This window comes from Chiloscyllium plagiosum, chromosome 6 (genome assembly GCF_004010195.1).
Source record: "Chiloscyllium plagiosum isolate BGI_BamShark_2017 chromosome 6, ASM401019v2, whole genome shotgun sequence".
NCBI classification, from domain to species: domain Eukaryota; kingdom Metazoa; phylum Chordata; class Chondrichthyes; order Orectolobiformes; family Hemiscylliidae; genus Chiloscyllium; species Chiloscyllium plagiosum.
This window is the reverse complement of record NC_057715.1, coordinates 68359839-68372850: the sequence shown is the minus strand read 5'-3', so window position 1 is coordinate 68372850 and position 13012 is coordinate 68359839. Positions and strand designations below refer to the sequence as shown.

Sequence of the window (13012 nt, the reverse complement as noted above, 5' to 3'; positions counted from 1 at the left end):
CCAATGCAGTCATCAATATAGTGGAGGAAGAGGTGGGGAGTGGTGCCGGGTAATTACGGAAGATCAACTGCTCTATGTAGCCAACAAAGAGACAGGCATATTTGGGGCCCATACGTGTGCCCATGGCTACCCCTTTGGTCTGGAGGAGGTGGGAGGATTCAAAGGAGAAATTCTTAAGGGTGAGGACCAGTTCGGCCAAACGAATGAGTGTGTCGGTGGAAGGGTACTGTTGGGGATGTCTGGAGATTGTTTTTACCTCAATGGATGAAATACATTGAATGACATGAGATTTCTGTACTTAACTTTTGATTTGAGTGTATGTATCACATAGGAATTATCCATTTCAGTGCAAGTTCATTTTTAATGAGGTAAGAAGTTCTAAATACTACCAAACAATCTCTCTGGCACTAAAAATAATGGTTGGCAAGTGCAAGAGTATGATTCCTTCAGTTGACTTGTAGACAATCTTGTGTTTTTTGATAGTTGGGCTATGAAGAACTTCCTGAATGAAAGACCCTAAAAAGGTTTATGGGCAAGTTCATTTGCCAATGATCACCCAAAGAACTGTCTAATCTGGGACTATGTTACTGGATAGAAAGGTTCAAAACAGAAACAAGCCTTTCGGCCCACCACAGCTATGCTGACCATGATGCCATTCTAAACTAATACCTGCCTATACATGAACCACGTCCCTCTTCTCCCTTAAATAAAAACCAAAAGAATTGTGAATGCTGTAAATCAGAAACAAAAACAGAAATTGCCGGTAAAGCTCAGTAGGTATAGCAGCATCTGTGGAGAGAAATCAAAGTTAATATTTGGGCCGAGTAATCCTTCCTCAGAACTCCTCTATTCACTGCCTTTTACTGATTGAATGTTATGAACGATAACAACAAGATCATTGAAGCATATTTTCTGATATTAGCATATTAAATATATGGTAGTAGCAAAATCAAGTTATTTTTTAAAAATACAATTGTGCTGCACTCTAATATATATCTTATTATAAAGCAAATGACAAGTACAGTTATCCATTTTAACCCTGAACTGAATCTTACCACATTTTTACCATATCATGAAGGGTGTCTGTTTGCAGTGGCCAGTGAGTTTTCTCACACAATCACCTTAGTAACTACCTACTCTGTCCCAATGTTAGCCAATTCTCCCACTCACCATCGCTGGCAGTTCATGCCATTGCTGGGTCCTGGAATAGACAGGCATTTTTGGCAAATTTGAAAGGCCATAATGTAGCCAAACAAGCACTGGCATTCTAGAGATGCCCTGCATGGTGGCACATAGTTTGGTGTGTACAATGGCAGACGAGAGGATATTGATGCCCTGCTTTTCAGACAATGACATTGAGGACCTTGTGGACTGGGTGGTGCAGGGGAGGGTTATCCTCTTCCCATAGGAGCACAGGAGGAGACCACACCATCAGAGGCTGCCATCTTGTTCGAAGGTTACCACCCGGTCAGTGCAGTGGTTTGGAGGAAAAACCAGCAGAGCTGGAGGAATGTCAGTGACCTTCTCCTCTCTGCCAGTTAAGTGCCACCATCTTCTGAGTTACTGCACACACTCACTCTGTTTTTGCACCTCTCATCAAGACTGATGCTCTACCACTATCCATGTTGCATGCAACATCTTCCCTCACTCATGCTAACTGACCTCAACATCTGGAGACAGACTGCGGGGCCTACTCACTCACTTGGGACACTGCGCCACCTTTCACCTCACTGATGCCAGCACTAACAGCTCTGCCAACCATTATCATCTCACAAAACCCCTTCCTTCCTCTAATCACACGAGGGGTCAAAAGGGTCAGGATGTGTGATGAGGTGCGTGACCTTTGGCTCCTCAGCCCCAACAAGGTGAGGATCTTGTACCTCATCAGCGAGGACCGGAACAGTTTCTATGGAGATGCAGAGACATCTGTGTCCCAGCAATCAAGAAACAATAATTGTTGGTTGTAGTGAGACTCTCACTATTAGTATTTTTCACCCTTGGTCATAATTTGTTCTGTTGTGTTTTGCAGTTTGCAGCAATGTGTCCATGGTCAAGAGGATCACCCAGCAAAGTCATCCCTGCTCCATAATCAGAGGAAGACAACATAGATGCCTCAAAGGAAACACCAGCAATGACTAACACAGGACTTCTGGAACAGCCACAGTAATGTGAGCACCTTAGCAGCCCCCATGGACAGGTAAGCAACTGCCACGGACAGCCTAGTGCAGCATCCTCAGAGTCTGCAGCACATGGGCATAAACTCCATCACATATCCATTGGTCCCAAGCACCAAAAGCATGATGACAGGGGGGTGATGCACCTTGACCTCACACTGGGTGACTGTTCCTCACAAAGAGGTAGGACAATGCTAGTAGGCATTCAGCCAGAGGAGGAACCAGCTATAAGCCCCACAAGGCTGTTTCCTTAACAAGGTTACGTTGTCCTTGGTTTTTTTTCTCTGAGGGGTCATAAATGCAGAGTTGCCAAGAGGCCTAGGTTTGAAGGCTTTTGGGCCAATTTGATTGTAGCTAATAGATATTGCCTCAGGCAAAAAATCTTTCAAGTTTAAAAAAAAACACTTGTACAATAAAAGGGGAGTGGCCAGTTCTCCCAGTTCAGCTTTTCTCTGGTTTGGTTTGGTTTGATTTTAGCAAGCAGTCAGCTGAGAAGCTGCTGGACCCAAAGAAGCAGGTCCATGCTGACCCTTCCTCTCTGAGATCTCTCCTATAAGACCCGGTGTTTGATTTTACCTTTTTCGCCAAGGAGTATTTGTGATGATTGTTGCAAGGATTTTGAATAGCATCATTAAGTTGGAATAGTCTGTTGGGATTTCGAATAGATTAAGTTATTCTATATTCAGTTCTATATTGTTTGTGCTTCATTCGGTAGTCTTGCAAATAAATATTGTTCTATTTAAAACTAAATAGTTGGGCCAACTGCCTCACTGCTGGAAAATCCACTTTACATCGGCTTAAAACAACTAGCAAAGTTTGGAGAGGGCCTGGCCACAACAGATGTCATCTCTCAGCACAATTGCAGAGGTGTCTGGGCTATTTCACATTCATAAACATTGCTACTGCATCACAGGCAACAGTGGAGTTCAGCCATTAACCTGCAGGACATGGTCAGGAGAGCTTGGGCCAAGGATTTGGTGTGTACATAGTCAGCTAATGCCAATGTGTCTTTCACCTTCACTGTACGGGGGCGTGTTTACTGGTGTTGCCCTTTTTAAAGTCCTCACATCCACAAGCCGCTACCCAACAGATGCAGCACTTACCCCATCCACTCCAGATGTGGTTGCAGCTATTTTTATTTCTGCTGCACGCTTGTAAATTACAGGATGACAAAAGGCAACAGCGGCTGTTGCTCAAATTCTGTGGTGCAGGCTGTGCCTCACCATGTAAGTGAACACCTATAAATCAACACCCTCTGATAGCTCTCCCCATCAAGACTATTGGAGTTGCACCTCTTCAAGTCCCCATCTAACTTGTGTATCAGAATGTGCATTCTGCCCACCATCTGCCCTCCAACCTCGGGCATATGAGGTGATTACGCCAAGTCTTGTCATTCATTATCATCGACCAGATGGAACAGTGTTGCCCATCAACAAAGAAGAATCTAAATTTATAATTTTGATTATATTGTGGATAATATTTCTTACTGATTTTAAAGCTTCTTTTTGTCCTTCTTCCTTAGGCCGTTGAGTTCTATGGGTCATCTCTGGACAAAATATATGTAAAGTTGCATGTTCTAGTTTTTTTTTTAAAAGTAGTTTGCCTCTGGAAACATCTGCAGCAGCACTTAGCTTCCTTTTCACCAACTTGTGGGACAACCAAAAGTGAATTCTATATCTATTTCCAGGCCCATGCAATGATGAAGTGGTTAACTTTAAAAATATCTGAACTACTTTACCTATCCCGCACGAGCTCAGACATTCATTCTCTCAGCTCCTCAACAACAGTTTCAATTGTCCCATCTGAAAAAATTGATTGTTTTTTGTCTTCATATTACAACACAAAAACCAAGACGACTTTCCTTACCATTTCTTTTCTCAATCATCTTGCGCAATTTGTTCCCACTCAACCCATCTGAAAAAGGAAACACATTTAAGAGACCTAAGAGCCATGGACTGAAATTAATTGTTTTAAAAATGACAATTATGGACCTAAAATGGCTACCCTAATTATCTGACCATAAGTTGAGACAACTCCAGTGGATCCATGTGGAAAATAACGAAAATAACGCTGAAATTACCATTTTATATAAAGAAATTGAAACCAGACAAAAGAATCAGCATCAAGAATCTGTCATCTCCTGTTTTTTTATATATTCATATTTTTATTTCACATATTTGGAGATGAAACTCTTGCCTTCCAGTCAGCCAGCTTGGAAAGACAATGTAGCCAGGCTTGGACTTGCGCAAATCAAACATATTTCAGCAGTTATTTTTGAGCCGTAGAATAGAGAGGGAATGATGCATTTGTGACAAAAACTGAAACTGTCTCTCTCCCTATTTGCCACACAGTTTCTGAATTTCACACCTGGTGAGAAAGCAATCTGGGGAAACAATTAAGGACTGAAAGATGTTTAGAAACCTCACCATGCTGAGGATACCAGCCAGCAGTTAAACAGTCGTGCTCTCAGATTAAAGACCCAACACCTTAAGAATCCTAAGAAATTTCAAATTGTGTAGTCTTTAGCCTTTCTGTCTTTATGGGACATTCTCTCCTTTTTAAAGCGCGTCTGTATTTAATTATCAGAGTTATGAGATAACAAAATACTTTACTCTTTCACTCAAGAAACAGCAAAGCAAAATCTCCATCCTCGCAAGACAATTAAAATTGAAGAAAAAAAAAACAAGCCAGCCCAGGGTGTTCTCAGAATGCTTTCCTATAAAGTACGTGACAGTTTAGAAGTTACTTAATTAGGATAATTGTTTTAGGCTTTTGTAATTTTGAGAAATCAAAGTGTTGTATGTTTCCCAGGAAAATGTAGGCCAACACCGGAAAGAGTAGACAGTATCAATAACTCATCCATAAGCAAGAAAGGTCATCAATACGAAACAAGTTTCTTAACCCAATTAAGGCTTAGGAACTTAAGACATCTACATTCTCCTTCCTTAATTGAGCAAGGATTGAGCAAGAGGGGAGGTGATAGCTCAGTGATATTATTGCTGGGACTGTTAATCCAGAGACTCAGATAATGTTCTGGGAATCAGGGTTTGATGGTGGAATTTAAATCCAATGAAAAATAAAACAGGAATTAAAAGTCTAATGATGACCATGAATCCATTATCGACTGTCAGAAGAAAATCCATTTGGTTCATTAATGTTCTTTAGTGAAGGAAACTGCCATCCTTACTTGGTTGGGCCTACTTGTGGCTCCAGACCCACAGCAATATGGTTGACTCCCAACTGCCCTCTGGGCAATCAGGGATAGGCAATAAATGCTGACTAGCCAGTGATGCCCTAATCCCATCAATGAATAAAGGAAGAAACCTTAATGCTTTCCTTCTGCAATTAGAAGCCATGGATGCAAGCTGAGTAAAGTATGACAAAACAACATGCTGTGGGCAGCACAGTGGATCACTAGTTAGCACTGCTGCTTCACAGAACCAGGGACCTGGGTTCAATTCCAACCAAGCATGGCTGTGTGGAGTTGTACATTCTTCCTGTTTCTGCTAGGCGCTTCTGTTTCCTCCCACAGTCTAAAGATGAGCAGGTTAAGTGGATTGATCATGGTAAAGGTGGGGTTATAGGGGGGGGGGCGGGTATCTGTTAGGAGAGGGAGTTATTGTTTCAGGTTCATTTTAGGTTTGTTTTTCAAGTTATATCAAGATGTCTGGAAGTTGCTTTATATGTCTCTTTAGGTGGCTTTTCAACTTTGAAATAGAGATGAAGGTTAATAGGTCGCAACATTTTAGATGGAAGAAATAACTTGTTGCCTAGGGTTGCAGGACCAGAACAATCCAGAATGTCAATGAGGGTGTGGCTGTGTTAAAGATTGGAGGCTGAAGTGTTAAGCTATCCAGTGTACTCTCGAAACATTAGCTCATTTTCTCTCCATGGACGCTGCCTGACCCACTGTGATCGCCAACATTTTTTGTTTTCAGTTCAGCTTCCAGCATCTGCAGTAATTTGCTCTGACTGGAAACTGAGTTTGAAATACATGTGTTTGCTCTGAAGTTAAAGTAACAGTGAGATTGTGTTAGGTATTCTGGGGAGAGATATGAGCTGAAGAAAAGTAGCTTCTAATAGATGCAAAAAAGGTTGCCGAAAAGGAAATTGGTTACAGCCACGACAACCTGAGTGTGAGGCCTTAATGTGAAGATAATGATGACTTGCTGAAGTTTGACTGATGGTAAGGATATTGTTGGGATAACACAATACTGGGGATTTGATTTTCTTTTTGCTGTGGTTTGCAATGATATCTTTCCAAACTTTTGTCCAGTGTAATGTATTTATTGTGCTTGCCCTTGCTTAAAAAAAATGCGTCATCCATTTTGTGTTAAAGATACCGTGGCAGCCTCTGCTAAATGTGGTCAGTAACCAACTTCCATGGTTCCAAAACAAATCAAAGTTAGATCTATCAAGACAGGTTTCATTTTGGGATCTGACTGGTTCAGAATCAACAATCAGCTAGGATCATAACAATGCCTGCAAAATAAATAAATAACAGTACAGTACAAATATGAAATGACTCTCAAAATGATGAATTTAAAATACTCTACACAGTATTAACTTGAATTTAAGCTTGGTTGACTTTTCTCCTCATTGTAGAAATATGTAAATATTATATTGTGCATTAATTCATTCCAAATTCTTGAATCTATTCAGTGCAAAACAAAATACTATACAAATTAAGTGTATGAAAAAGTTGAAATTCCGTGGAAACATCTCATTGAAATTCTTTTGCCTACCTGGGAGTGTTAAAATCACCAGGAGCACAGAAATAATCACAAGAGAAAATCGGAAGAACTGGAGAGACATCGTTTCAAATGAACATTCACGATTGCTAAAAGAGAAGAGAATAATAATGAGACACGGCGATTACTGATCCAGTTAGCCTTGTCTAGAAAACTGTTTAAACAATACCTGTGATAAGCCTTAATATAAACTTCCACCACAACAGAAAATACTTTGCTATGCCTTATAATAACATAGAAGATAGGAGAAGGAATAGGCCATTTGACCCCTTGAGCCTGCTCCACTATTCAAAGTAAACTTGCGGTAATTACACTACACAGCAGAATGCAATTAAAAAAATACATAATCATTTCAAAGAACTATATAGATTTGTGTTGATTTCCTTAGCAGAGACCTATGAATAAACAAAGATTAAAATTTTGTGGGACAAATTTCAATTGTTACACTTACAATGTCATGGTTAACATTGAACAAAGATTCATGATAGTATAGGTAATATCATTCTTAAGCAATTCCTTGTTATCAGAAATGCCCTCCTTCCACTGTGGCTTGATCAGTTCCAAGATGGCTAAAAGTTCAAAGTGTGACCTTCAGATTTGGCCACATGTCAGATAGGTAGTGACTGATGAGTTGGGTAAGTAGGTTTAGATCAGACTAGATTCCCTACAGTGTGGAAACAGTCCCTTCAGCCTAACCAGTCCACACCGACCCTCCAAAGAGTTACCCACCCAGACCCATTTCCCTCTGACTAATTGACCTAACACTATGGGGCAATTTAGCATGACCAATTCACCTGATCTACACATCTTTGGACTGTGGGAGGAAACCCACACATACACTGGGAGAAAGTGCAAACTCCACACAGACAGTCACCCGAGGCTGGAATCAAACCTGGTACCCTGGTGCTGTGAGGCAGCAGTGCTAACCACTGAGCCACTGTGGTTGTTGTGGTAAGTTATTTACAAGTTAATCCCAGGAGCTTTGAAGTACAGGTCAACTCTTGTCTATTGAGCCAACAGTGGGAGAATCAACTCCAGAAATTATTCTGAGGGAGTGCCCTAACTTGACGAGGGTTCATCAGATATTTATACATTGTAAGTCATGTAGACTGTACATTACTCAAATTCTGAAATGGTCTGTTTTAGAGAAACACTTTGTTGTTCACACTTTCCAAACATGGCAAGGTGTCTGTTTACCCCAGGTCTCACCATTCCCTATCTTCTCAGGTGCCTTCCTACCATCTCTCTGAGGCTGGTACTACATTCTTATCTTTGACCAAAACCCATTGCTTTGTCTTTCTTGGCATTTCACGGGGTCATCCTGACATTCCATTTCCAAATAAGGCCTTAGGGTTAATGCTGGTTCAGACACGTTAACTTTTCACAGAAACTGCTGCATTAGCATCTGAGCATATTTATACAGTTAAAGTAATTTTCTTTTTAATCTGACTACTTCCTTGAATTAGAATAAATGGAAGATGAATTAGAATAAATGACTATGGTTATGAAGTTAACTAAACTCACTGCCTGATTCTAACCCCGTTTCGAACTTCATGTGGATTTACAGGTTAAGTCATGTCATATCCAAATTGTCCCATAACACATTCCCATCAATGATTTGACTCTACCTCTGCTCATTCCCAAAATCTTTTGACATTTTCATCACATTGTTGAATGACCCTTCTCGACCTTGATTAGTCATGGTGTTACATTCGCCTCCTTCAAGGATGCTTTAAGGACATCCCAAAAGATTCCTGCTCAACTGAGTCCCAAATGGACCAGTTGCTTTGGGACTTTGTAGTCATACAATTAATGACATGTTGTGTCCGGGGGGCTGGTTATGAACGAGTAAGTAGCCTGATGCTGAGAAAGTTGGCTTTGGAGGGGAAGCTGCTGTTAGCTTCCCTTTCCTGCCACTGGATTGGAGGATCTTGTCAAGACACTGTTTTTCTTCTCCAGTATTTTGAGGAGACTGTTGTAGATTGTGCAAGGCTCCAAAGCATGGAGGAGCTGCTCCCTGGTAAACCAGGGCCTTGATCTCAGAGAAATGTATGACTTAGGAGCAGGAGTAGGCTACTTATTCCTAGAGCTTGCTTCATCACCTTAGAAGATCATAGCTGATCTGATTACTCCACCCATCTCAAACACTACTTCTCCACTTTGCCTTCAATATATCTGAAGACTCTGGAAGTCTCTTCTTTAAAAGGCTGTGAAAGCAAAGACTCCTGGACCTCTGGAAAAACATTCTTAGAAATGTGACCCTTCTTTTTAAGGAGAGACCCCTAGTTTTACATTCTGCCACAAGAAAAACATCATTTCCACATTGACCATATGAAGATCCCTCAGGATCTTGGGTTCAATCAGTAACCTCTTGTTTTTCTAAATTCCACTGAGTACAGGCCTAGCCTGTCAAACATTTCCACCATTGCAGATATTTGTCTCAAACGTTCTCTGAACTTCCAATGTAATTATATCGTTCCTTAAATAAAGGATACAAATACAACGCACAATACTCTAGGTGTAGCCCCATATAACTGAGTCATAACGCTCCAGATTTTGTATTCAATTTCCCTCGCAAAGTTGAGATTCATGCACTAAGATACCCAGATCCCACTGCATTTCAGAACTCCATGTTCTCTCAACATTTAGATAATACTCTTCTTTTGTAATCTTCCAAAATAACAATTTCATATTTCCCAAATTATGCTTTTGTTGCCAGATTTTTGCTCAGTCACTTGAATGATTATATCCTTATATAACTTTCTTATCTCCATTTCACAACTTACTGTCGCACCTACATTGTGTCACCAGTAATCATATCTTCAGTCCCTTCATCAAAGTCACTTATACATGTAGACAATCTTTATCCGAAATTCCAAAATCCGAAAAGCTCCGAAATCCGAAGTTTATTTCCTGAAGTTTTTTTCTCATTAACAAGGTTGTTTGCTGTGCAGTTAACACAACTCCACACCCACTCGACCCACGTCACTCAGATGTGATGTAGTGGCGTGGCCCAGCACTGGCAGATGTCAATTCTGTCTTAACATTCATAGTAATCACAGGGTCTGCTGTTCAGTAACTTTTAAAAAAAATTATGAAAATGCCATTTAATCCTTTATCCGAAAAATTCCAAAATCTGAAAGGCAGCTGGTCCTGAGGATTTCAGATAAAGGATTGTCTTACTTGTATAAAAATTATAAAAATGTAAGGCTCCTGCACTGATCCCAATGACACAGTATTCGATACACCTTGCCAATCAGAAATTTACCCATTTATGCTTATTCCTGTTTCCAGTTTATAGCCAATCATCTGCCCATACTCATATTTTACTCCCTATCCCATGAACATTTATTATCCGCAATAGCCTTTGATATCACAACATATCAAAGGCCTCTGGAAATCTATATGCAGAGTATTCATCAGCTCCTTTACCCATAAGACATTACTTCCTTAAAAAGAGAGTTAAATTTGACCTCCTTTACACAACAATGTTGACTCTGGCTGAATGCCTTGAACTTTAATAGCAGCTTCTAATATCTTCCCTTTGACAGATGTTTGGCTGACTGGTCTGTAGTTTCCTGCTTTCTGTCTTCCTCCCTTTTTGAGTGAAGGAATTGCACTCACAATTTTCCAATCTATTGGAACGTTTCCTGAGTCTAAGGTTTTTTTTTGGACAATTAAAATCAACACATCAATCACCTTACCAGTCACTTCTTTTGAGATGTAGGAGCAGAATTCGGCCATTTGGCCCATCGAGTCTGCTCCATCAAGACACTCTAATAAAGTCCATCAAGACCTTTGCAGCCCACACCTTCAATAATTTACTCAGCCCCAGTTCCCCAGTGATTCTAATTTTCCTCAGTTTCTCCACCCGCCCTTCTCCTTCCTGATTTACAGCTATTTCTGGGGTGTTTCATGTATTCTCTGTAGGGAAGATAGATGCAAAATATCTAGTTCAATTCCTGCTATTCCTTATTTTCCATTAGCTCCCCAGAACATTTTATAGGACTATTGCTGACTTTGTTAATTCTAATTTTAAATACCTATAGAAACTCTTGTTGCTTCTATATTTCTATCCAGCTTTCTTTTGTACTTTAATTTTTCCTTCATTATTAATCTTTTAGTCATGTTTCACTGTTAATGTTCTGTCCAATCTTGGGATTGAGATCCCAGTCCTGTTTTCAGTCAGCCAAAAGCTGAGCTAGTATTTTTGAGGTGATTACAAATTTTGACTAAATCTGCCTTTATCAAAAGAAGGCTCCCTCAGGTAAAAAGGTAAAGTCGCCGTAATCCTATTCTCTCATGAGAAGGAGACAATTGGTGGTTTAACTTGAGGGTCACCATGTCACATGTGAGGGTAAAGATCAAGAGGAGAGATCTTCATGGTAACCCCCACCAATGCAGGAATTGAACCCGTTCTGTTGGTATCACTCTGCATCACAAACCAGCCATCCAGCCATCTGATATGGAAAATGCTTCACATTGTCCAAGATATCACTGTTCATTTTAACCAGTATTGGATGGTAAGGAATGTATTTTGTTGTGATAACTGCTTGCAAGGGATCTTTCATTTTCCAGTTATGTGAAATACGCATTTTCTCACAGGCTTCAGAGAAAGAGCTCACAATTGACCTGGAGCTCAATTTCTTAGCGAACAAATAGTTGCACACACACATACATACAAGAATTATTGCATACTCAAGTTCATTAATAAAGATTTGAGGAATTTGAGCTTTGGTTTGAAGGTGGCATAGGTTGAACAGTTTTGTAAAATATCTCCATACCAGTGAGGAAATGGTTGGATGTGAGGTATAATGCATTCAGCAAGGAAAATATTCAAAGGGGGTTGGTGCAAAGCCAAACCCTCTTTGACTGCAGTTATCCCTGAGAAAGGGTTTGTGGTGGTTCAGTATGGTGAGGATCATGGCTTGCATATCATCTTAGTCAAAGGATGGTGACAGATTTCAGGGCAGCCAAATTTGAGGATAAAAATTGTATAATTCTTCACGATTGACAAAGGTATTATGGTTGGCAATGTTTTGATAAGCATACTTCACAGTTGGGTTGAATAGCTCAATTGCATAACTGACTGATTTGCAATGCAAATAGCATCGGTTCAATTTCCACTGTGGCTGAGAGTAACAGAGACTCTCCTCCTCAACGTCTACCCTTACCTGAGACATAGTCACCCTCGGGTTAGATTGCAGTCAGTCATCTTTCTAATGGGAGCACAGCCCTATAGTCTTCTCGTGACTACCTTAAACTACACAGTACAGATCATGTCTATTGTGCCATGAGATGGATAAAAGCTCTCCTGCAATTCTGGAAAGAATTGCTCTGCTACTAGGTGGTGATAGTTGAGGAGGATCTCTGCAATGATCTCCCTTGTGACTGGAAGTCTCCTGCATAGTTACTATAAGTGGACTGACCCCTTTTTTGAATGTCTTCTGAGGAGCTTCTTAAAAACACACATTAATTTCAGTTTATCCTTGTAAATTCCTTGTAAAATCTTGAATATTATTAGAAATGGGCCTGAATTGAGATCAAAATAACTTGTCTCAGTGCTACCATCAGGAAGCACTGTGCTGCCATCTGTTCATATTTAAACAGAAGTAATTGTTTAAATTAAGTTCCACTTGAGGAATGAATAGAATTAAGTGTGATTTCAGAAAATGCAATCTTAGTTAGAGGCGATGTTTAAAAAAGCACAACCAATTACTGTAATTGCAATCATTATCTTTTAAAGCTTGTTAAAAATGGTGCAAATGTCAAAATAATTGTTTCATGAGTTCCAGATTGCAAAACTTACAGAATCTCAGAATGACCCAATTTCAGCAATTAGACACAATTTTTGCAGCCTGCTTGGAACACTGGTGACAGAATTTTTATTAAGTAGCGATTCCACTTTCCTTTAAAAAGGTTCATTTTTTCAGGTGCCCACAGCTAAAGCATGCTTCAAGAGAATGCTCAATCCAGGGTCCTCATTTGCTTGAAAACTGCAATTAGAAAGAACTTTCCTGTGCGGTCCTACCAGGACAGAAAAGTTATCTTACAACCATACACATAAGTCCGTCATAAAGGCCATGA

The 13012-nt window shown here is 40.1% G+C and overlaps 1 protein-coding gene across 1 annotated transcript in view; it reads right to left on the bottom strand.

Moving 5' to 3' along the window:
• The window catches only part of ecrg4a (ECRG4 augurin precursor a), a 38555-nt gene that overhangs the window by 10368 nt on the left and 15175 nt on the right, over positions 1 to 13012 (bottom strand). The window contains exons 2-3 of the mRNA XM_043692767.1: positions 6920 to 7014; positions 4041 to 4088 (exon numbers count right to left, since the gene is read on the bottom strand). Coding sequence (XP_043548702.1) covers positions 4041 to 4088; positions 6920 to 6989 — 118 coding nt within the window. The 5' untranslated portion in view covers positions 6990 to 7014. The remainder of the gene's footprint in view (positions 1 to 4040; positions 4089 to 6919; positions 7015 to 13012) is intronic.